Below are 23,190 nucleotides of genomic sequence, written 5' to 3'. Positions count from 1 at the left end.
GTAAATCAGACCAACCTGGGGCGAGAATGAAGCCGCGCTCTTGCTCGGTTGGATCGAAATCATGCCTCGACATGTTGCTATTAATTATTACGTCAAATATTTCATTCTGATTCCTCCCGTCTATAAATTTATTAGTATCAGTATGCTACGTAGTCTTTGACTGGTCAAACTGATTTGTTCACGCATAATCTGCAACTTGTTTTGCAATTCAAGCACATCACTTTGCATTTTTTGATAATTGGTCTCTTTAACTGCCATTTGATCAAGTGTATTTCTGAGGACTTGTAGTTTGTAATCTACCATAAGTAAACAATCAGCTTCAAACTACCCCAATATGACTACCCTCGAATGACATATCTGTTGGTTTTGATCGAACAATTGTTATTGCCTATACGATCTTAGTCTTAATGTTAAACAATAGAAAACAAATATACGAGTGCTATTTCAAATGCGTTTGGATTTAGAATCTGCATTGCTATGCTAACAAACAAAATGATCCGCAATCTAACGAAGCACGCGAGGCTCACAACTAATTTACTCAAATAGGCAAGTAATCAACTTCCCAACATCACGTTAAAATCACCTTGTTCATATAGCATATATTTACATCACACGACTACGCCTTTAGACCTTATAAACAACGCAAACACTGCCACCGCCCATGGGACCTTGGCCCTCTGCGCCTCCACTGACGTAGACATCTGACTCTCCCCAGACACCCGACACCAGACCGCCGACCGCAGCACGCGCGTGTCTTGTGCCCTGAATGTCACTGTCAGTCATCATGGTATGTCGCTTTCCTCTGACCAAACCATCAGTCGATGGCTCAGCCTTAACAAAAATCTGCACCCGCTCGGCGCCTTCAGGGATTTTGGCGGTCATGTCCAAAAGGCCCTCGAGATCAATGGCATCTGCCATGTATCCGTGAATTGCTCGGTACGGATTGCTTGCCTTCTTCGATGACGCAAGAATAACGATGTGGTTGTTCTCGAGTTCAACACCGGACGAACATGACGCACGAGACGACCAGCCCTGCTCACCATACGACGCGAGCGACGCATCAACTTCATCGTCAGTGACTTCACCTAGCGCAAGAGCAATTCCAACAGCAGTGGCTAGGCGGGAATATCCCATTGACTTGTATGTATCAGTAGTAATACACTCTTTTGCACTGATGGAGACCTTAGCGGTAGTCAGCAGCGGGCACTTGACCAAAACCATGTGCACGTCTTCCGGTCCAACCTCAATCTCCGCCATCAACTTCTTCACTTTCTCAGCCGTGACTCGGGCGTGCACTGATGTACCCATTTCCCATGGCTCAAAATCGCGTGTGCCACCAACGGTAGCAACCAAGCCCTCGCTGTAAAGCTTTGCACCTTTGTCGTCAACATAGTCAGGCTCGTTAATGACCAAGTTGACGTGAGGAGAAAGAACACCTTCAGTACCACCAGAAAACACAGATATGCCCTTAGATGACTCAAGTAGTGGATCCCAAACGGTGGACGACAGCATTCGAGTAAAATCATTTACACATCCATTACCTTCCGTCTTACCAATAACGGCGACCAGATCTTCCGGCTTGACTGACTCTGGCAGCTGTTTAAATCCAGACACGTCGCCAGGATGAGCTGTAGTAAACTTATAAATTGCAATTCCTGACATTTCTATCGAAATTTGCAGTAAGTGAAATGGACAGTTGAGAAAACAGGAAGGAATGAACTAGGGTCGAGCTTGTACGCGATAATGAATTGAGTTTGATGTAACTGAGAGCCGCGGGCGTCTCCGTCCGCCGGCGGTGACTTGATAAACCATTCTGTAGATCATTTCACATTGTCTATATGTTACTCTAGATGTAATTATATTTCATTATTCATTTGTTTTTTAATGGTAGACTAATTCCTGAACGCCATTAATCACAGTCAGCCAATACTATACAATTGAACCTTTACCAAATCAGCCGAACCCGACCCATGCAATAATATGCCATTAACACCGTTTATTAGCCGTCCTCTTTACTCTTCTCCTCCGATGATTTCTCCTGTGAAGCGCTCAGTTCTGCAAAGATATCCTTAACCATTGCCTCGACTTTACTCCGAAGCTCGTCATTGCTGACAGAGACACGCTCGTCAATGTATTTGTTTACATCGCCAAACTCTTTGGACCGATTGACTGATCCTTCAAGCAATGCTGCTGCTTTGCCTCTGTTTTGTGACGGCGCATTACTCGAGTCTGTTTCGACTATTGACTCAATTGCTGATATCAAAGTTTTGTTTGTAGGCTGTTGCTACTTAGTACGCATTCCACATTGTACTTATAATAGCACTATACTCACACTGTCTTTGAAATCAGTAAAGACTGACTTTCGTAACGAATCAAATAATCCCCTTCGCTTAAGCATCGTTAATATTTCCTCCGTAGTCACTTGTGAAGTCTGCGGTTTTATTTGCACCTGTTCATCGGGAACTTTTGAACTATTTTCTTCTACCATATCTAAAGTTCAGTGCAATCAAATGCTGTTTTATGTACAGATCAAGCAGGTCCATCACTCTTTTTGACTGCTTGATCCCCCTGAAGCTTTGGAAATTTATACAGGCCGGGTAATTTGCTTACAATTAGCTGACCGCATCAGTCAAATTACACTTTGACAGTGAATTATCATTTCATTTATTATTCAAGTGCTCGCTCAGAAGTGTTGGTAGTAATGCGAATAAAAGACGATTAGAGAACGATAAAAAGGTTATGCGATTACAGTCATTATGGCAGTCTTCAAGACCGCGTTTATTAAGGCCACGACAGAATGGTTTATGCAGGTTTATTTCATCAGACAAATGGCCTATACCTAATCGTATGTTTTGTGTATAAGTTGTATATTGATCTCATGATGACAAGAGTAGACGCAGATCAACCTCCTTTGACAGACGATTTGGTTGAAAAACTGTTTTTTGAAAATAAATCATTTTCTGGACCTGAGTGGCCAAAAACCGAAAAGTCACCAGGTCAGACCAGTAAATCAAATACAAAGAATATAGCCAATTCACAATCCGCTAACGAAGAAAAACGCATTGCGCCAAAGGCGAGAAAAGGGTCACGAAAGAAACAGACAGTCGATGTCAACCTCAACGATGTTGCGGCCCGGCAAGACCTGTCGACAATCAAGCTTCCCAAAACAGATCCAAACAGCGAGCAGAGATTTAACGAGGTCGGAATTCAGCAATTGTCAAAGTCTATTCACAAGCAAGTCTTTCCTAATGGTCCGTCGGAGCCATTTCCAGACTTGGTCAGACTTTCGAAACAGCATTTACAGATGCATGAATTGCTAGGAAAGCAGACTGACGTCCAAGGTGCAATTGTCATGGATCTTCCTCCGTTGCAGGGGAATACTCTTGATGAGCATTTTCATAAGCTTGGGATACATGCTGGAGAACCTTATTTGACTATGGCAAAAGAGTTTGTAAAGTTGGAACAGACTCCTGAAATGCCTGAAAAATGGGTTGTCCGGTCAGGCTGGACAAAATACGTCCCCGGTAAAAATCCAGTCAAGGTTAGTGCCCCAGACGCTGACTGTTTGGTTTTTGATACCGAAGTGCTGTACCGTGAATCGCCATTTGCCATCATCGCAACTGCTATGTCAAAGGATGCGTGGTTCTGTTGGTTGTCTCCCTGGTTACTGGAGGAATCTACTAGTCCGAGACATTTAATCCCGATGGGTACACAATCTTCTACAAAGCTCATCATTGGACATAACGTTGGTTACGATCGTGTTCGTGTGAAGGATGAGTACCATTTTCGAATGTCAAAGGCAATGTTTTTGGATACAATGTCACTCCATGTTGCTGCCAACGGCATGTGCAGCCAGCAACGGCCAGCATGGATCAAGCACCAAAAGAAACTCGAAAAAATCAGTGAGATGGTTGACCAGTCTGGCGATGTTCAGCTTCAGAGCACGTTAGAGTTGATGAAAGAAGATGACGAGGATGAACCTTGGATCCGACATAGTTCGATGAACGGGTTAGCAGCTGTCGCCAAGTTTCATTGCGATATCGAGCTCGACAAATCAGAACGCGACACGTTTGGCGTTCTGGACAGACAGGGTATCCGAGACAATTTGCAGCAACTTATTACTTATTGCGGCAGAGATGTAGAGACTACGTATGCGGTTTATCAAAAAGTTTTGCCGGCGTTCTTGAAAGTCTGTCCTCACCCGGTCTCGTTTGCTGCTTTACGACATTTGGCGTCGGTTTTTCTTCCCGTTGATCGGTCTTGGGAGAAGTACGTTGAGAGTGCTGAAGGCAAATACCAAGAGCTACTTCAAGAGGTCGAGATGCGTTTGACTGAGCTTATCGAGCAAGCAATCGCACTCAAGGATGATCCCGAACGCAAGTTTGAGCAAGACCCGTGGTTGAAACAACTTGACTGGACTATGAAGCCAATTCGGATGGTACAGCCGAAGAAAAAAGGTGACGAACCTAGACTTGCAAAGAACCAGAAACTTCCAGGGTATCCGGAATGGTATAAAGCGTTGTTTTCAAAATCGGAAATGAGTGTCAGTGTTCGGACGAGAATTGCGCCAATCATGTTTCGCATGTCTTGGGACGGAAACCCATTAGTGTGGACTACTGTTCATGGATGGACGTTCAGAGTCGACAAAGTGAATGCACAGAGCTACATTGACCAGAATTATACTAAATGTGACATCACCGAAGAAACCAAAGCTTTTATTATGGACGACTTTAACGGCGTCTACTTCAAGATCCCGCATAAGGACGGGCCAGGTGCGCGCTGTGCGTCGCCAATGGCAAAAGGGTACTTACAATTTTTTGAGTCTGGAGTCATGAGTTCCGAGTACTCGTATGCGCGTGAAGCATTAGACATGAACGCTGCTTGCTCTTATTGGATTAGTGCGCGTGAGCGTGTACGGTCACAGATCCCGGTTTGGAAAGAGGATACAAATCTTGGTATTTCGCCTGCGTCTGCGTCCGAGCGCGGCTTGGGCATGATTCTGCCGACGATTATACCGATGGGGACCATTACTCGGCGAGCGGTTGAGGCGACATGGTTGACTGCGAGCAACGCTAAAAAGAACCGGGTCGGTTCTGAGCTCAAGTCGATGGTGTGTGCACCAGACGGATATAAATTTGTAGGGGCGGATGTTGATTCCGAGGAATTGTGGATCGCCAGTCTTGTCGGCGACTCGCAGTTTGGGATTCATGGTGGTACTGCGATCGGGTGGATGACTCTTGAGGGCACGAAAGCGCTTAGCACAGACTTGCATTCTCGAACAGCTGATATTCTAAAAATCACTCGAAACGATGCCAAAGTGTTCAACTATGGGCGAATCTACGGTGCTGGACTCAAGTTTGCGATCCAGCTGCTCCGTAAATTCAACCCTACAATCACTGATGCAGAGGCGACCAAAGTCGCGACGCAGCTTTATCAGTCGACCAAAGGTGCCAAGGTCAAGCGGGCATCGAAAGCGTTTCGGCGAGGACCGTTTTGGTACGGTGGGACTGAGTCGTTGATGTTTAACAAGCTGGAAGAGATTGCTGACCAGCACGTTCCACGAACGCCTGTGCTTGGGTGCGCCATCACGGAAGCTTTGATGAGTGAAAACCTTGAGCGATCGGCGTTCATGACGTCGCGTATCAATTGGGCGATTCAGTCGAGCGGTGTGGATTATTTGCATCTTATGATTGTGTCGATGAATTATCTAATTGAGAAATTCAAGCTTGACGCGCGGCTCTGTATCACGCTTCACGACGAAATGCGTTATCTTGTTAAGGATAAGGACGCGTACAAAGTCGCAATGGCATTACAGGTTAGCAACATATGGACACGTGCGATGTTTTGCGAGCAGCTTGGGATCCATGACATCCCTCAAAGCTGTGCATTTTTCTCCGCGGTCGACATCGACACCGTGATTCGAAAAGAAGTCGACGTGCCGTGCGTGACCCCGTCGCACCCGAACGCGATTCCGCCTGGCCAATCGCTCGACATTGCCAAGCTACTGAAAATGACGACCGCGAAGTTAAAACCAAAGACCGAGATTGATTTGTCTTGGATACCATACACGCCGCGGGTGCCGGTGTTTCAACAAATGGAGAAAAAGCAACAGCTGCTGGTCAAACAGTTGAAAGAACAGGCACCGGTGCCGACGAGCGACTTGGGGTACTTGAGCGCGCAGATTAGCAAGAAGGGAGTGCCTACATATAAATAGGAAGAAATTATTTGTACATTAGTTTAGAATGGTGTTCGGTGTGGGTTGTTTGTGTGTTGTTTGCGTAAAGTATTTTTAAAAAGGTGAATTTTTGTCAAACACATATTCAAAATAATTTGTAAATTCCGGAAAAATAAAATATGCTATAGTTATGTCAGCTTTTTAGTTTTTTTCTTCTTTTTCGATTTTTTAGCTGCCATTGAAATTGGTTCTGTCGGTTCGACATCGTCTTCAAAACCAGTCCACTCTTCGTCGTCGAAATTTTCTTCTTCGACAGTCACAGGCTGCGTAACCGTCACGTTAGGCCGCTGTCGTTTTTTAGTCTGCGCAACTTTTTCAAACGCGACCACAAAAAACCCGATCCCTCCGTCGACGACCGGTTCTGCACGAATACACCCTTCTGCAATTTCGTGCGGCGATTGCGGCGCGTCTATGCCTTCAAACCTGTCCTGCCATCCTCTCCTGTGCCAGTCCGGAATTACTCGTTCGCGCGGGACCACGCGCCAGCCAAGGTCTTGGATCTCAGGGTCGGATATCAGGTTTCGGACCACGTCTTCGTTTTCTTCGCCGTGAATAGAACATGTAGAGTACACAACCTTGTTTGCTTTAGGGAACTTTGTAAGCGCGTGGATCATAATTTGGGTTTGGAAAATAGACAGGTTTTGTAATCGCCGAACAAGAGGATCTTCTGATTGCTCGTTGAATTCCTCGCTATCTGGATTCTCCTGGCTAGGCGCAGCAGGAGTGTCGGCACTGGCAACAAATTGTTCTTTTCGAAAAATTCCAGAACCTGAACAAGACGGGTCACATAGTAGCTTGGTGATGTGCTTGTATTCTTTTGGCAGACTACCCGTGAAATCCCGGTTTTCGACCCTGACAATGCTCGCGCCTGCCTTGGTAACCATTCGTTGCAGAACATCCGCCCTGTCTGAGTTGAGCTCAAATGCAATGATTTTGCCTTTATTTTGCATCAGTGCGGCCAGATGCGAGGTCTTGTTTCCCGGCGCCGCGCATGCATCAATCACGGTCTCGCCTGATTCAGGGGAAAGAATGTAGGCTGGGAAACAACTCGCACGGTCCTGCATGATGAGCTGCCCTTTTTGGTACGCCGGAAGGCTCAGGAGTTGGCGAGTATGCGAGTTTGCAAGCGCGTAGAGCGAAGGTATGTACGGGTCAGCGTATATTGTGCCTACTGGAGGTGGGAATTGTGACGTAGGTGTGTACGGTAAATTGGCAGTCAGATCTGAAGGAATGAGTGCGTTCACTCTGATCCAGCGGATTGTGCGGTCGTGAGTGCTCACATTAAACTCGTTCAGGTCTTTAATTCCACGTTTGATTTTAATCTTGATCAATTCAGCTTTCAGACGCGTTTTGTGCCGCAAAATTGCGTCTTTAAGCGGACCTTTTCCCGCTGTTATCCCAGTTTTGGAGATCAAGTAGTCGTGAATAAGAGGCAGTGCAATATTATACGCGACCTGAACATTAGTTTACGCCCGTGATTCACAGTATGATATAGAACCTTCTCTTGCTTAAGTATTTCCGACTGCTTAAGGACATCATCTAATATTTCTTTGTACCGAATAGTCGAACGTAGTAAAGCAAAAACTCGCTTGGGATCAGATTTGAGCTTGTCGAGTGAATTTTGAAGCTGTGTCTGGAGCCCGGCAAAGTTGTCTGTCGAGTAATTGGCGTAAGATGAACTTGCCGATACGAACTTCGAGGCGTCGAGGTATAAATTCATGCCTAAAATATTACTGGGAAGTTGTCTGCGAATAGTGAACAGGTCGTAGGAACAATATAATTTTTCAGGGTCTTTTAAGGTTTGATTTTCAAGTCAAAGCGGTCGTGAACGCGCTTGCACTTTGTAAGTATGTACGTCTTTGTCAGTTTTGACTGAGTTGTGATCAAGAAGAAATTCCACAGTTAAACTTATAAATTAGTTGGTTGACTGTTTATTTCTGGGGTTATCAGTGTGATTACATGGTTGGTGAGAAGAAGTGACTGTCATGCAATAATGTATCATCTCACTAAAGGCATCTTTTGGGAGCTGACAAAGAGAGAAGGTTGAATCATATTGGAATAAGACAAGGGATTGACTAACGAATTCATAGAGTATTCAGTATTGATCTTGGGATTGGATAATGCTGGGAAAACTGTACGCTGTAACACAAGACCTCTTCAAAAATACTATACTAACGACTAGACATTTCTCGAGAAACTAAAAAGCATATACAACGAGGGTCGAAGTGTGGCACCAGAGAAGATCGTGCCTACGGTCGGACAAAACGGTAACTGCTACAGACAAAATACAGTTTGCTGGAGATACTAATTCGTCTAGTCGGTCACGTCACAATCAACAACATCAATCTCAAGCTCTGGGACGTTGGCGGACAGCATAGTCTACGTACACTCTGGCACGCTTATTACGCCGAATGCCATGCAATTGTGTTTATCGTCGATTCGACTGACCGGCAGCGAATAGAAGAATGCAAAGATACGCTGCGTACAGTCGTCATGCACCAAGACACTGAAGGCATTCCGGTCCTGATGCTTGCAAACAAGCAGGACAGGGACGATAGTCTTGAAGTAGAGGATATTAAGGAGATTTTCAACAAGATTGCGGAGCATTTAGGTGCACGAGATAGTAGAGTCTTGCCTATATCCGCGTTAAAAGGCACAGGAGTCAGGGAAGCGGCGGAATGGCTCACGATTCGACTGGCGCGAAATAAACAGTACAGACCACCAGATAGACGATAAGGACTGAAGCTGGCCACATAACTAAAGCATTTCTCATGACTAGAACAAATTTAGAACTGTTCACAGTCAGTATAATTTTAGGCAATAAATTAAACTGGCACTGGAAACAAGGCTACACATATTGCAACAATGCTTTACAGAACAAGGTTTTATATTGAGTTTTCAGGGGAAATGTCCAAATTTGATGGTCTCAAACAATGAACAGAATTGCCGTTCAGCATTTCCTGATTCAATTGATATAAAATACATTAAATCTTTTTGCTTAAAATAGGTAAAGTATTGATGAATTAGTTAAGTAGTTAAACGAGGTGATTCGCGGGTGAAACTGCCAAATTTCCGTTCCAAGCACTACGTCATTGCCCATTCTTCGGCCCGATCATCTTCACGTACGATTCCATTCTCAATCTCTTTCCTCAGTACCAAAATGAACAAACTTATCAATAAACTTGAGAAACATCATCTTAAACCAAGTTCAGGCGGATCAATCCCACTTTCGGCTCTGCCACAAGCACCGCCAAATCAAAGGGACATCTACAAGTACAGATTTCAAACTGGGGTGAACCTTGGCGGATGGTTTATTCTCGAGAAGTGGATTGCGCCGTCGATGCACAAGTTCAACAAATCAGACGACGATAGCGAGTACGCCGCTGTTTCGGGTGCGGTTAATGTTGACGGGCCAGAGAAGGCGGCAGCGATGTGGGATCACCATTATGATTCGTTTGTGACCGAGCAAGATTGGAAATGGCTTCAGGACAACCACGTTAATTCGGTTCGGGTACCGTTAGGGTTTTTCTGCTTGGGCGAAGAGTTTACGAAAGGCACTCCGTTTTCTAGCGTCGCGACGGTATACAAGAACGCTTGGAAGAAGTACAAAGCCATGATTGAGCTAGCCGGTCGATACAAGATCGGAGTCCTAATTGATATTCACGCTTTGCCAGGCGGTGCGAATCCCGACTCACATTCAGGTATTAAAGGCGGAGGTAAATTTTTTCAGACCTCGTCTCACGTAAGTCTCGGACTCAAATGTGTCGCTTTCATTGCGAAAGAAGTCCAGAAAATTGACAACGTCATTGCGATCCAGATCGTGAACGAGGCCAGCTGGGACGCGCCGGCCGAGTCATACTACACCAATGCGCTCAAACGCGTTCGTGAGATCGATCCTACCCAGAACGTTGTCATTTCAGACGCATGGAACCGTGGCAAGTACTCTGACTTTGTCAAGGACAAACCAGGTATGATCGTCGACACGCACGTGTACAAGTGCTTTTCAGACGACGACAACAAGAAACGACCACAGCAGTTGATCAAGGACATTCGAGATGGCGAGTGGTTTACGAGCTCGATTATCATTGGCGAGTTCAGCTGCGTGATGTCTGGAAACTCATGGGGCAACATTAGCGAACACGACCGTGCCGGCCTCAAACGTGAGTTCGGGTGTGCGCAGATTAATTCATTCGTACAGAAATCGGCCGGGTTCTACTTTTGGACATATAAGTTTGAAGAAGGCCCTGGTGGGGAATGGGATTTCAGACAAATGGTTAAAGAAAACTGTCTCCCACTTCCCAAACGCATGGGTAAACACGTATCGAACGGGGATCAGGAGTGCAAGGAAATGCTCGGTGGTCACGTGTACTACTGGGACAACAACAGTAAAGATAAAATGGAGCACTGGCGTTATGAAGAAGGCTTCAAGACCGCGTGGAAAGACGCATCTGCGTTCTATGCGTTTGATGAGAGCTGGATTGGACAAAAGGAGACGTGGAGAAACGCGCGTAGAGAGCAGCACGTCGCGCACAAGAAAAATAGCCAGTATGTGTGGGAGTTTGACCAGGGTTTTGACGCTGGACTCAACAGGTTCATGGACCAGATCAGATAGTTTAATGTGACAATTGGTGACTTGTGCTTTGTAGATACACCTCTGTGAATGCAATATATTAATCTTATGAACCTAAACTCGTTCATATATCCGACATTCCCTGACGCATCTTCTGCGTTCGTGCGTCTCGTCTATTATGATTTGCATGCGCCCATCCTCCTCCTGTTCCACCTCCACCCCGTCCTCGTCCTGGACCATACCCAACCCCACCACCGCGACCACCGCCGCGTCCTCTCACCATATCAGCCCGCTCGCGCTCCTGCCGCCGCCGCTCGGCCTTGCCGCCCCACGCCTTCTCGACCTTTGGTTCGGTCGGGAGCTGGTACTCTGGCAGCACGGTCCGCTGCCGCGATGGGTTCTTTGTTGGCGCTGCGTCGTTGTCCGAATCTTCGTCAGAACCTTCCAAATCCGAGTCTGGTCTGTGGGTTTTTTCGGCCGCGTAAGCTGCTGATATCACAATCGGCTTGTTGCCGGCAAAAATGTATTTAGCCTCTAAATACTTTCGTTGCCGCGCCTTATCGGTTAGTAAAAAGTTCTAGAACCAAACAAAAAAAAGCATACATCGCGACCAAGAATCTTGGCCCAGCCTTCGATTTGCTCGTCTGACCACTTTGTGCGTTCCTTTATCTCGGCTCTGAACTTGGTCTTGCGTTGAGAAACGTCAAACACAGAACTGTCTCCGGAGTATACACCCCACAAGTACCGCTCAACCGGGTTCTCAGCCGCTCTGTCTTCTTCCGCTTCTTTTCTTCTTTCGAGTTCTTTTTTGTCGGCTTTGTTCTCCCAAGGCTTGCCTTTTGTTTCCCGTTTCTTGCCCCGTGCGGCCTTCTCTTTCAAATGCTGCGATGGCTCCTGAACCGGCGCTGAAGATTCGGCATTGTCTTCAAAATCCATATCCGGATCCTCGTATACTCTAGTCGTGGTCTCCATGTCGTCGTAAGTGTCGTCCCGCTCGTCCTCGTCCTCGTCGTAAATCAGCCGGAGACTGTCAAAGATCTTTTGCTTGTCAGACATGTTCGGCACGTTTCTCAGCATCTTGTCCGCATCATCGTATTGCCGTTTGCCGAAGTGAATGCTACCCGGCTCAAACTCGAGGTTATCAAACCTGCGGTCCTCCTCGGTTTGGTATGCCGGAGTGTCGTCAATATGCAGCGTCTGCATGTCTTGTTCAATTTCCTCGGTTTCCTCATCGACTCCGTTTTGCTCAACAAGGTACCCAAGCACACCTTCGACTGAATTATTTTTAGCCGCGAGCAGTGTCGCAATGTACTTGTCTGCAAGGCTAGGAAATACTTCCTTGATTTGTCGAATCTTGCTTTCGAGCACTTTTTGCTTCCTTGACTTGCTTGGGGAAGACTTTCTGAAACAAGACTGAATGTCAGATATAAGTTGGGCAGGGATTTTCCGTCGCACGGTCTCAAGCGAAACTGCAATCTCCGCAATCGGACCAACGTTTCCGGTCGCGTCCGAGACGATAGCCACACGCTTGACTAAGTTTGTCCGGACGACCAGGGCAAGCATCATCTCGCCAGCCTTGACATCTCGCGGCGGCGGCAGCTGTTTCAGCAGTTCTCGCACACATACGACCAACGCGTCCACGTCAGCAGCACTAAGGCCAATCAATACAAGGTATGCAACTTTGAGTGCGACTTCGGCCGGTAGCGGTGGTCCTTTCTGATCAGATACTGGTTTAGCGGTCTTGACGAGCGCACGAAGACCTTTCATAAAAACTGGGTTCGGAGCCCATGCTTTTGCAATGGCGGGGTCGCGCATCAAAATCTGGAGCGCGTGAAGTTCGGCTAGAGTGAACTTGCTTGCCTTTATCCGTTCCAAGATGAATGTCTGCAGTTTCTGAGCGACCGCAGTTGGTTGAGAGTCTGGACCGATTGTAAGATGCTTAATTACATTGCACACTGCAACGTGGTTTCCCTTTGCGTATAACCGCACAAACCCCCAGACCATGTTTGCATTTCCCACATTCGACAGCGTCGTGTATTGTCGGTACAACAACAGAAAGACGTTTCGACGTAGAGATTTGGCAATTGGAACATCATGATTTTCCTCCACTTCTGTTTCTTCAACCCCCTCCCTGTCCAATGCCACATAACTCTGAATAAACCGCAAAAAATACGTCGCACCCTCAAGTGCAGAAGACGGCTGAGAAAGAAAGTGTGCGGTTACAGAAGTCCAGCTCGACAGACAGGATGCCCACACTTCAGCAGGCAGTTGACGACGGATCACCAGTGGTGGGTACGGAGCCACGTGAGGATTAGAGCCCGCGCTCTTTACAGGTCGCCTAGCACTGGATTGGACACCAGAACGAGAATTGTCTGGTTTCTGTGCCATTTTTGTGCTTATTGACGGACCTGAATTTGTTCAATGGAAAGTGAAATTTAGTTGCAACTCACTTTTGACAAAAGGTACAAAACCCATCAATGTGTCACAAGAAAGCTTCACAGCCGCATTAAATGAGGCGCTTCTGTGGCGGGAACTTAAGTGCACGGGACAGATCTTCCTGGACTAACAAAATGCGATGTACTTTTCTTCAGGGCCACACTTAGAATGGTGTAAAACTAAGCTGTTTACGAAGAAATTTATCACAATTATTATATTAATTAATTACAGGTTCCACCTTAATCCTATACACGAAAAAACGCCAATCAATTCCAGAAGAGTTGTATAACCACACACTCCACACACTATCCCGTTTTTTGAATTTTGACACTTCTCCTATTATAATCGCAAACCAGTAATACCAAAAAAGCACAATAACGCCTGTTAATCCACAAAAAAAAATACACGTATTAAAGCAACGCTGATTCACGACGTCATAGACGCAGCCTCAAGTAGCACCGAAACGCCTTTCAAGTCCTGTTCACGCTTAAGCTCCTGTAATTTTTGGATCGCCAAATCACCACGAGGATCTCTAGGATCACGTCTTCCACGCTCGTATTCAGGTTCAAATCCAGCAATAGTTCGCATAGGTGGCAAGCGGACAGGCTGGTCATCGGGAACGTTCGGTTCAGGCAAGGACTCAGGCAGACTTGCTTGGCGAACATGTGCAGACGACACCGAACTGTTATTTGAAAAAGTACTGCTTGATACCGAGCCAGATTGCGCGCGTGGATGAAGAGAAGTTGGACCGTTAGCCGAGCTCGAGTAAACATAGTCGCGATGCTCTGGCATGTATTGCTGAGGAACAGGAAGCGGAAGGGAAATACCATGAGCAATAGAAGCACGAGGAGCGAATCTCTGATTAGGTTCGTCATCGCTATAGTACGTTTCGATCTGTCTGCGATCGCGATAGTCGGCATCGGGCATCGCACTTAATGGCATAGAACCACTAGCAGGGGGGGTAAAATTGGTAGTGGCATTAAATCGAGGAGCTGCCGGCGAGTACGATACAGGCGAGTAAGGTGCAGGCGAATATGCATCAGGCTTCAATGCGTGACTGAACTTTGTTCCTCTCGAGGCCGGGGACAGGGGCGCGGTAAAGTAAGGCGAGGTCGGAGTATGGGCAGAAAGAGCCGACGAGATGGAAGGCTGCAATAATGAACCCGGACAAGAAGTGGGAGAGATAGGTGGTGATCCAGAGTATGATCCGTCGGTTTCATGAGGTAAAGATCGCAAGTTCAAAGGTCCTGGCCGATGTTGGTTCGGACGGAAACGCTGAGGAGGAGGGAAAGCGAGCGCATGTGGAGGAGGGAGACTGTCACGTAATGGAACAGTAACATTTGACATCGAGGAAGGACGAGAATGTCTGTAAGGTAAAGGCGCAGAGAGAGGTGCAGCAGTTGAGGAAGTGACTGCAGCTGTGACAGGGGTGTCTGCGGCATGAACAGTATGAGCATGTTGGCGTAAATTATCAAGACGAGAAAAGGACCTTCCGCAGGTACAGCGAAACGGACGTTCTCCAGTATGTTTTCTATACGACAAAGTTAGTTCAACTGTTTCTGTCCAGCACACCATTAAAGAGTTCTATACCTAATGTGACGAGCCAAATGTTCAGAACGAGTAAATGTCATGTGACAGTCACCAAAACCAGAGCATTCAAACTTTTTTGGCGGTCTTGATTTTGATCTCCTTGTGACTGACATTTTTCTTTGATATTTAAATAACCAAAAAACAACAGTATAAAATATATGGTTGGGTGGTTGAACAAAGGGGTGAGTGAGGTGAAGACGAAGTGGGAGACCGTGTAGAATTTATTTCAAAGTGAGAGTGAGTGGATGAGTAAGTGAGCGCGAAGGGTTCAAAAAGGGAGACCGAAATGTCCAACGGAAGTAGCAGGGTCAGGGTCAGAGCTCTAATGGCAGGTGTAGGGTCTGCATCGCGATGCAAGGAACAAACCATTTTTTCATTGTTATTATGGCATAAATAAACAATAATTAGTGTTAAAGTCTCAGCCGCGTGAGCCCCACGTGGATCTTGTTCGGCTACACATTTTACGCGTTGAATGGCAATATATCTCAGTATATAATGTATTTATAGTGTATCATACGATACATTCATAATGCTTTTATAGTGTATTAACAAGGAAATCCTTGTACTATAATTTATAGTCTGTCATTACATCACAGTTATGCCACTGCTACCATTATTCATCACTTGACATAGCCAGTATCTTAACTTTAATACTCCACGTGAAATCTCAACTTCGATTTACTACGCATTTCCTCGGGGAATTCTCGGTAAAAATGGTTTACATTGTTCAATATGATACTAGCCCCCTCATTTTGAACTGTGATACATGACGACAGGTGATGAACGGCACCATAGTTCCTTTTCCAGTTAGGGCAAATACTCCTATTCCATACGTCCATCTCCTCAGTGATTTTTGTTCCGACTATGCACAAAATTTAATGACCAAAACAAGAAATTGAAGTATTGCTCCCCGTTCTATTGCTTCTTAGGCCGATACCGCACAAAATACGATACAATGCACGTACTGTATAGCGCGCCGCACGTTCGCTGGCACACTCATTTTGACCCTGTGAATCATCACAATCGCGGCCCACGTCGATCTTATTGCTCAAAATCTTTCTCCCAATCCTTTCACGCAACTCCATTTTTATTAAGTTTTTTACACCTTTAAAACAATGCCTTCTACAATAGCAGATCAACAGTCAGAACCATTATCAACTTCAACTGACTGTTGTCTACCTGATAGTCCTGAAGCAAAGGCTTTAGGTTGTTCAGGTAGAGTGATCTCTGCTATGAACCTGTTACCTTATGAACTATACACTGATGTCCCTCCTGATCCTACAAACGTTTTTTCTACTGCTTTAGATGAGATAAAACATGGTGATCTCGATACTTCCGGAGGTGCTCCTTCTCCTTCTGCTGCTTTACCTCTATTCATCCGTCACCGCCGCGGTACTTCGGCACTTTTTTCCGGTCAGTCCTTCCTTGAAACCGGCACAAAGTGGGAGACTGTTCTTGTTGCTTGGACTGGTGAAATCATCAACTATGAAAGCAGAATCGCTGCAGAAGTCGCTGCTGCTACCGCTGCAAATGAGAACAAACATGTTACGCCTGATATCGACAACTTTGGACTTAGTCCGAGTGAACAACAGAATGCTGAGGATTTATTAAAAGAGGCTGCCGCAGAACGCAATAGCGGATGCACAATTGCTCCTGTGTTCTTACACGGTGGTCAACAATCTCGATGGTCTGCATATGCTGAACAAGGTAGAGCTTAATTCGCAGATCAGACGTCACTCATACTAACTTCATCTAGTGATTTGGCCACTTTTGCATTACATTGTTGGTGAACCTTCTGATGGAATGGAAGAAAAGAAGTGGTGGATTGATTATGTTAAGTTCAATGAAGCATTTGCAGATAAAATCTGTGAAATTTACAAGCCTGGTGATATCGTCTGGGTCCATGACTACCATTTACTCCTGTTGCCACAGATTCTGCGGCAACGACTTCCAAAAGTCTACATTGCGACCTTTTTGCATGCTCCATTCCCATCATCAGAGTATTTCCGTTATTTAACCAAGCGACGGGAACTTCTTGAAGGTATGCTTGGTTCCAACATGATCGGTTTTCAAGCATATTCCTACTCCAGACATTTTATTTCGGCATGCACGCGTGTTTTAGGTTTTGAGTCAACCTCGTCGTCGGTAGACGCGTTTGGTGCACATGTAGCTATTGAAGTCTTCCCTATTGGAATTGACGCCGCCAGGGTGCAACGAGACATGGACACACAGACGGTGCGTGACAACATGGTCGCAATCAGGGATTTGTATCCAGGCAAGAAGATTATTGTTGGTCGAGACCGGTTGGATTCTGTCCGCGGTGTGATGCAAAAGCTACGGGCGTTTGAAATGTTTTGTCAAATGTATCCTGAAATGGTAGAGAAGGTGGTTTTGATCCAAATCACATCGGCTGCATACGCGAATGCTGCCAAGATGGAGAGAAAAGTGTCGGAGTTAATTGCTCATATTAACGGAACATATGGTATGCTTCATTTCACGCCAGTTCAACACTACCCGCAGCAAATCGCACGCGACGAGTATTTTGCTCTTCTTCGCGTCGCTGACCTTGCGGTGATTACATCAGTAAGAGATGGAATGAACACAACCTCGCTGGAGTACGTTGTGTGTCAACGGGACTCTCATGGCCCGGTCATTCTTTCTGAGTTTACTGGTACAGCGGGCAATCTTAGTGACGCAATTGTTGTCAACCCATGGGACTCAGTCGGAGTTGCAAAGACCATTTATGACTGCATCACGATGTCGGAAGATAAAAAAGCAGAGTTGGAGAAGAAGTTGTTTCAGCATGTGACGACTCACACGGTGCAAGCGTGGGTCTCGCAATTTTTGGGCAAGCTGATTGAGGTCTTGACCTCGTATGACCATTCACACGTCACTCCTGTTCTTGACCGGCCGTTGATGTTCGCAAAGTACAAGTCTGCCAAGCGCCGGCTGTTCATGTTTGACTACGATGGCACGTTGACACCGATTGTGAAGGATCCGGCTGCGGCTGTCCCCCACGTCCGAGTGATTGACACGCTCGAGAAGCTCAGCTCGGATCCGGCGAACCAGGTATGGATTATTTCCGGTCGAGACCAGAAGTTTCTTGAGACGTATCTTGGCGGCAACCCGCGACTTGGACTGTCTGCCGAGCATGGGTGTTTCATTCGGCCGATTGGCGAGAATAAGTGGAAGAATTTGACAGAAACGTTTGACATGTCGTGGCAGAAGGACGTGATTGACATTTTCAACTATTACACCGAGCGCACACAAGGTTCTTTTATTGAGCGCAAGCGGGCTGCTGTCACGTGGCATTATCGCCGCGCTGATCCAGAGTATGGTGCGTTTCAAGCTCGAGAGTGCCAGAACCATTTAGAGAACACGGTGACTAGCAAGTACGACGTTGAGGTCATGGCCGGTAAGGCGAATCTTGAGGTGCGTCCACGGTTCGTGAACAAAGGCGAGATTGCTAAGCGGCTTGTCGCCGAGTACGCGGCGAACCCGGAAACACACGCGACCGGCGGGCCGGATTTTGTGTTGTGCATGGGCGATGACTCGACAGACGAAGACATGTTTCGGGCGCTGCATAAGGTCGACTCGCTTGACCAGGGAGCGACGTTCACGGTCACTATCGGGCCGTCGTCCAAGATGACGACAGCGACGTGGCACATGCTTGACTCGTTTGAGGCGGTCGCTGCTGTCGGGGCGATGGTCGGGACTGTGGATCTGAAGGCAGTGGCGGGATCGGCTGTCGTTGAGGAGGAGAGTTAAGCTGTTATTGGTGTAGGTTTAAAAAAGCAAATGTGGCGTATTTTTGTTAGAAAGTCACGGAAAGATTTTAGATTTAACATATGCATTTTATAGTACAGATATCATAGATTCATAAAATAGCAACACAAAACAACCCAATCCATAACTCCGGGAATTTTTTACATATCTTACAATAAAAAAGAATCTCCAACAAAAAATCACTCGATCAGTTGAACGTAGTTGCTCGGGCATATGCCGACCTCGCCGTTCGCTCGCCTTGCCTGCCACCACCTGCCGGACACGTCGCTGACTTCTAGAATTTCGCTTTTGACGAACGAGATTTCGTTCGCGTCGTCCGGGTTCGCATCGTACGAGTAGATCGCACGCGCGCGGAGCGGGTACTCTGTTGGCATATCAAGCGCGCCCATGTCATCCTGCGGCATAGAAGACAAATTCGTGACGCTGCTTGAGATTGGGTGCACGAGACCGCTGCCGTTGCGCGAGACGCCGGCGCTCGAGCCGTGGTGCACACTGCTGCCTGCGACTGTGCCTGGGCCAAACCCGGGCTGTCCGCGGAGGGACGTGGTTTCGAACCCGTTAAGCTGTGCGGACGTGAACATTTGCTGCTGTGGCCGTATTGAACCTGTCGCAGTGCCAGAGTCATAGAAATTACCTCCTTGTTGAGAGTGGGCGACTTGGGCCATCTGGGTCGCGTAGCTGCCTTGTCGTTGTCGTTGGGACATGGACCCGGACGCGGGTCCGGCCGGTGGTGGGTACTTTGCGCTTCGGGAATCGTTGTAAGAGCGTGGGTTGTCGCGATGCAATGCGTAAAAGTCTACGAACGCGTGTGGAGCAGCATCAGCCGTCGTGCCGAAGTAGAACATCCAGAGCACGTTCGTGATTGAGAGTAAGATGTGTCCTGCAGCTGCGGCAGCGTCTGCAGCTCTGCCGGTGTAGACTAAATTGTTTGTTGAGTTTGTGGTATAGACCAAAGCTGTTGACGTGAACCCAACGACCTTTTGAATGTGAGCCGACAAATGACGCAAAAAGAATGAAATTATACGTACGGCTAGTTTGTATGGCTCAACAGCATTTGCCCCAATGACGTACGTCACTCCAGCGATAACCAGTAATTGGTACGCTATGCCCCACCAACTAAACGAAGGGTATGGACCATCAATATCAGCGACTATTGAAGAAGCGATAGCGATGACCCAGCCAATCTAAATGTGTCAGTCGTCTGATATGTCATTGTATCCATATAGCATAACGTACGACAGCGACAGACACCGTGGCTAATGCGAAAGGATCTCCGACAAGTAAACCCCAGTTAAATGAGTGATGTGTAGGATAATATCCAGATGACTCCATCGTTTAATGTAAATGAGTGACAACTTGACCAAAATGTGTTAAATAGTAACACAATAAGCAATGAAGCAATGTACCTTATAGAATAGGGAGATTTAACTTTAGTATCTAAATTGTATGTAGTTTCTGATGCAATTGTTCACTAAAAACAAATCTGAACAATTGATTTTATTGTTTACCTCTCTGTTGCGGACAAAATATCGAGAACAATAAAGGCCCTTCTTAATTGTTAAAAAAGGGAGAGTTTTACGACTGTCCCTTAGTGAGGGTTGGGGTTTAACGTAATTTGTGTTACGTAACACAATAAGGAATAGGGCAAAGGTTAGGGTCATTGGCCGCGGATTGTCGAGTTTGAACGTTCAAAAACACGACAATTCTAAAGAATCGTGAACTATTTGGTGAATCTACTTTTTCTTCTGATTCAAGCTGTTCTTTTGTAAGTTGATCGGCTCATTGTTTTTTTCGATCCAAAGTATTCTGTTCTGACCTTATTCTGTTCAGCATCAATCAATATCACAAGATATCGTCCCTTGTGACTAAATAGAAGATGTCAAACCCAGCAGATGCACGGGGTAATGCTTCTGAAGTATCTGCTCAGGAGCAATTGAATCGATTGTCCGCTCAGTATCAGCTTGAAATGCAGCAGGTACAGAGATTTGGAAAAGATACGCCTGAAGGACAGCAAGCGATTGGAAGGGCGAATGGTATTCAACAGTATGCATTGCAACTACAGCTACACACCAGGCAGCAAGCGCAGCAAACACAGCAAATGCAGCAAACGCAGCAACAGAGATCGCAGACTCCGGTCAGGCAACAGGCCCAGATGGCAGGAATGCAACGACAACAAATGCAAAGTGGACAGCCAATGACTCCTCAGCAATCTGCACAGAGAATGCCGAATACGCGAAACATGATGGCAGGACGTACGCCTCAACAGCAACAGCAAATCAAATCTGCTCAGGCGGCTCAGAAACAACAGCAGTTCAATGCCATGACTCCGGCTCAGCAACAGGCAGTGCGGGCTAATCAGCAAGCGCATCTACAGAAAACATTGCAGCAAATCCAGGGTCAATGCGTCACTAGGCAGAAGTATCTGACTGAACACCCCGAACTTCCTGCCGAAGAAAGAGCAAACATTCAGCAAGCACTGAGAGATTTAATTGGCAAGCGAGATCAGATCATCGGGATGCTTAAGGTCATCAGCCAGCAGCTTCGAGACGCAAGTACACAGATAGGTGCAGATCAGAAAGGCATTTCGCCTCAGGCAGGTCAGCAGGTCAACATGCCGCTGACACCGATCCAGTCAGGAGGTCACGTCGGACTGCAACAAACAATGTCACAACAGCCACTAGGCAACAAGCCAATTGGTAACGCAGTTCAGGGCCAACGCATGCAGATTCAACCCGGGCAAGCAATGCAGCCTTCGCAGTCTTTTCCTGCCCAGTCACTGGCTCAGGTGAAAGGCGTCGCTTCTAACAATCGCTACACTCCACAGCAGCAACAGGCAATACGCATGCAACAAATGCAACTGCAGCAACAGTCGCAACAGCAACAACAGCAGCTACGTTTACAACAGCAAAACTTGGCCGCCACGGCAGCAGCCAGAGCAGGGTCTCCGCAGACTGCGATGCAGTCACCTTTGAACATGCAGCAGCAGCGCATCATTCGCAATGCGGCAAATATGCCTGCAAACCTCAGCCCTCGCCCACAAGGCACTCCTGGACTTGGCCAAATTCCTAATGCCACCGCAGTCGCAGCAAGGGTTGGGTCTCCGGCAGTCACTCAAGGCTCGCCAATGGTGAAGCCTGATGTCGGCCCGCAACAACGCATCCAACCACCACAACAGCCAGGAAATTTACAGCAACAGCAACAACAACAACAACAACAACAACAACAACAACAACAACAACAACAGCAACAGCAAATTGCGGCACAGCAAGGTATGGGAGCTCAGCACGTCGCGACACAGAACGCAGCGGGACAAGGTCCACGTGCGGTTGGCACACCGCCTGCGGGGCCGAATCAAAATATATTCAACCCGAACGCGAACATGATCAACCAGATGCCAGTTCCGGCATCACTAGCGGTAAAACAACCTGTCCCTGCGCCAGTCAAGCCGTCGCGGCCTTCGCTCACAGGCGGTCATGCCGCCAGTTCGCCAATGATGACATCGCCTGCTATGTCAAGATTGCCGCCTTTTGAACTGAACGGAGGAACGGCGCGAGTGCTGTCAAAGCGCAAGTTGAGTGAACTCGTCAAGGACATGATTGGCACGAGTGCGAGCATCAATGGCGTGCCGCTGCTTGGAGACGAGAAAGATGTCAACATCGATGGCGATGTCGAGGAGTTACTGCTTGACTTGGCGGACGAGTTTGTGACGTCGGTTGCGTCGTTCAGCTGCCGACTCGCGAAGCACAGAAAGTCCAACACATTGGACGTGAAGGACGTGCAGCTCCATCTCGAACGTAATTGGAACATCAGGGTCCCAGGCTACAATGCGGACGAGATCCGATCGGTCAGACGTTGGAACCCGACGCAAAGTTATTTGCAGAAGTTAAGTGGAATTAACACCAGCAGAGCAATCTCGGGCAAGTAGTAGAGTTATTCATGTATTTGGCGTGCGTTTGTTTTTTGGGTTTTTGTATTATTATGATGTAGTTTTTGAATGGGTTTTGTATAGCATTAGTTCATATATTGCTAGTGAATCTATTAACACAATGATGTATTGAGTATCATTTATCCACTATGACTCTAAAGATATAGTTTTGTCAGAATGCTGTTTTTTTAGCTATATTATATTCATATACCTTTGGAGTCTAAGCACTGGTTCACAGGGCACGCCATCAAATGTAATCAAACTATTTTATTTATGTTTACAAGCTCAATAGTTACATCAGCAGTTTAAAAATTAATTGGAAACTTATCATTTAAAAATAATTTGTTTTACAGTTAGGATCTTTTAGTAAAATGAAACTTGATAAATACTCCTAACGATCAAAAAGAAAAAAAAAAAATTAGAATAAAATTGAGAAGGCAAGTCAAGTTCGTAAGCTTCACTAATCCAGATATTTTCTCACTTGCTACTATAGTCTGTATTAAAGGTACGCAATTGTCTACTTTACTCTAAGCTTCCGCTGTTCATGTTAGTGGGTTAGGAGTGTAACTTTGCTGGACTTGTATCGCGAATAGTCGCCATACGTACGGGGTTTACGCTAACCGTTATAAGTCTATTCGTCCGCAAATG

At 46.6% G+C, this 23,190-nt stretch overlaps 11 protein-coding genes across 11 annotated transcripts; 5 read left to right on the top strand and 6 right to left on the bottom strand.

Annotated features, from left to right (window-relative positions):
* Positions 1–249: 249 nt before the first annotated feature.
* On the bottom strand, positions 250–1,805 carry V1512DRAFT_147881 (cyanuric acid hydrolase/Barbiturase). The gene is made up of 3 exons (XM_066913036.1): positions 435–1,805; positions 343–388; positions 250–296 (listed from the first exon to the last, which is right to left on the bottom strand). The coding sequence occupies exon 1, from the start codon at positions 1,660–1,662 to the stop codon at positions 625–627; it is 1,038 nt and encodes a 345-aa protein (XP_066771843.1). The 5' UTR covers positions 1,663–1,805; the 3' UTR covers positions 250–296; positions 343–388; positions 435–624.
* Positions 1,806–1,999: 194 nt separating this feature from the next.
* On the bottom strand, positions 2,000–2,488 carry V1512DRAFT_270907 (uncharacterized protein; the record flags this gene model as incomplete). The annotated part of the gene is made up of 2 exons (XM_066917624.1): positions 2,000–2,278; positions 2,333–2,488. The coding sequence occupies 2 exons, from the start codon at positions 2,486–2,488 to the stop codon at positions 2,000–2,002; spliced, it is 435 nt and encodes a 144-aa protein (XP_066771842.1).
* Positions 2,489–2,653: 165 nt separating this feature from the next.
* V1512DRAFT_237778 (DNA polymerase family A-domain-containing protein) lies at positions 2,654–6,366 on the top strand. The gene is made up of 2 exons (XM_066914155.1): positions 2,654–2,845; positions 2,895–6,366. Exons 1-2 carry the CDS (start codon positions 2,740–2,742, stop codon positions 6,212–6,214), a joined length of 3,426 nt encoding a protein of 1,141 aa, XP_066771841.1. The 5' UTR covers positions 2,654–2,739; the 3' UTR covers positions 6,215–6,366.
* Positions 6,273–7,995, bottom strand: V1512DRAFT_290904 (S-adenosyl-L-methionine-dependent methyltransferase). The gene is made up of 2 exons (XM_066918234.1): positions 7,734–7,995; positions 6,273–7,689 (listed from the first exon to the last, which is right to left on the bottom strand). The coding sequence occupies exons 1-2, from the start codon at positions 7,953–7,955 to the stop codon at positions 6,364–6,366; spliced, it is 1,548 nt and encodes a 515-aa protein (XP_066771840.1). The 5' UTR covers positions 7,956–7,995; the 3' UTR covers positions 6,273–6,363.
* Positions 7,996–8,076: 81 nt separating this feature from the next.
* Positions 8,077–9,370, top strand: V1512DRAFT_261965 (ADP-ribosylation factor family-domain-containing protein). Its single transcript, XM_066916172.1, has 4 exons — positions 8,077–8,277; positions 8,326–8,369; positions 8,418–8,502; positions 8,553–9,370. The coding sequence occupies exons 1-4, from the start codon at positions 8,229–8,231 to the stop codon at positions 8,969–8,971; spliced, it is 597 nt and encodes a 198-aa protein (XP_066771839.1). The 5' UTR covers positions 8,077–8,228; the 3' UTR covers positions 8,972–9,370.
* Positions 9,371–10,924, top strand: V1512DRAFT_261964 (glycoside hydrolase superfamily). The gene has a single exon (XM_066916171.1). The coding sequence runs from the start codon at positions 9,396–9,398 to the stop codon at positions 10,845–10,847; it is 1,452 nt and encodes a 483-aa protein (XP_066771838.1). The 5' UTR covers positions 9,371–9,395; the 3' UTR covers positions 10,848–10,924.
* Positions 10,925–10,929: 5 nt separating this feature from the next.
* V1512DRAFT_252905 (uncharacterized protein) lies at positions 10,930–13,193 on the bottom strand (the record flags this gene model as incomplete). Its single annotated transcript, XM_066914732.1, has 2 exons — positions 10,930–11,361; positions 11,409–13,193. 2 exons carry the CDS (start codon positions 13,191–13,193, stop codon positions 10,930–10,932), a joined length of 2,217 nt encoding a protein of 738 aa, XP_066771837.1.
* A 248-nt stretch (positions 13,194–13,441) lies between these two features.
* V1512DRAFT_237765 (uncharacterized protein) lies at positions 13,442–15,110 on the bottom strand. Its single transcript, XM_066914154.1, has 2 exons — positions 14,832–15,110; positions 13,442–14,772 (listed from the first exon to the last, which is right to left on the bottom strand). The coding sequence occupies exons 1-2, from the start codon at positions 14,942–14,944 to the stop codon at positions 13,668–13,670; spliced, it is 1,218 nt and encodes a 405-aa protein (XP_066771836.1). The 5' UTR covers positions 14,945–15,110; the 3' UTR covers positions 13,442–13,667.
* Positions 15,111–16,063: 953 nt separating this feature from the next.
* On the top strand, positions 16,064–18,599 carry V1512DRAFT_206757 (glycosyltransferase family 20-domain-containing protein; the record flags this gene model as incomplete). The annotated part of the gene is made up of 2 exons (XM_066913390.1): positions 16,064–16,538; positions 16,588–18,599. The coding sequence occupies 2 exons, from the start codon at positions 16,064–16,066 to the stop codon at positions 18,597–18,599; spliced, it is 2,487 nt and encodes an 828-aa protein (XP_066771835.1).
* Positions 18,600–18,639: 40 nt separating this feature from the next.
* V1512DRAFT_261960 (uncharacterized protein) lies at positions 18,640–20,173 on the bottom strand. The gene is made up of 4 exons (XM_066916170.1): positions 20,024–20,173; positions 19,854–19,972; positions 19,646–19,801; positions 18,640–19,594 (listed from the first exon to the last, which is right to left on the bottom strand). Exons 2-4 carry the CDS (start codon positions 19,947–19,949, stop codon positions 18,797–18,799), a joined length of 1,050 nt encoding a protein of 349 aa, XP_066771834.1. The 5' UTR covers positions 19,950–19,972; positions 20,024–20,173; the 3' UTR covers positions 18,640–18,796.
* Positions 20,174–20,326: 153 nt separating this feature from the next.
* V1512DRAFT_261955 (transcription initiation factor TFIID subunit A-domain-containing protein) lies at positions 20,327–22,783 on the top strand. The gene has a single exon (XM_066916169.1). It carries the CDS (start codon positions 20,494–20,496, stop codon positions 22,540–22,542), a length of 2,049 nt encoding a protein of 682 aa, XP_066771833.1. The 5' UTR covers positions 20,327–20,493; the 3' UTR covers positions 22,543–22,783.
* Positions 22,784–23,190: the final 407 nt, after the last annotated feature.

The sequence above is a fragment of the Lipomyces arxii genome (genome assembly GCF_038497795.1).
Source record: "Lipomyces arxii strain Phaff 12-163 unplaced genomic scaffold V1512scaffold_6, whole genome shotgun sequence".
Taxonomy (NCBI): domain Eukaryota; kingdom Fungi; phylum Ascomycota; class Lipomycetes; order Lipomycetales; family Lipomycetaceae; genus Lipomyces; species Lipomyces arxii.
The sequence above is the reverse complement of the archived record's forward strand: the minus strand, read 5'-3'. Positions and strand labels throughout refer to the sequence as shown.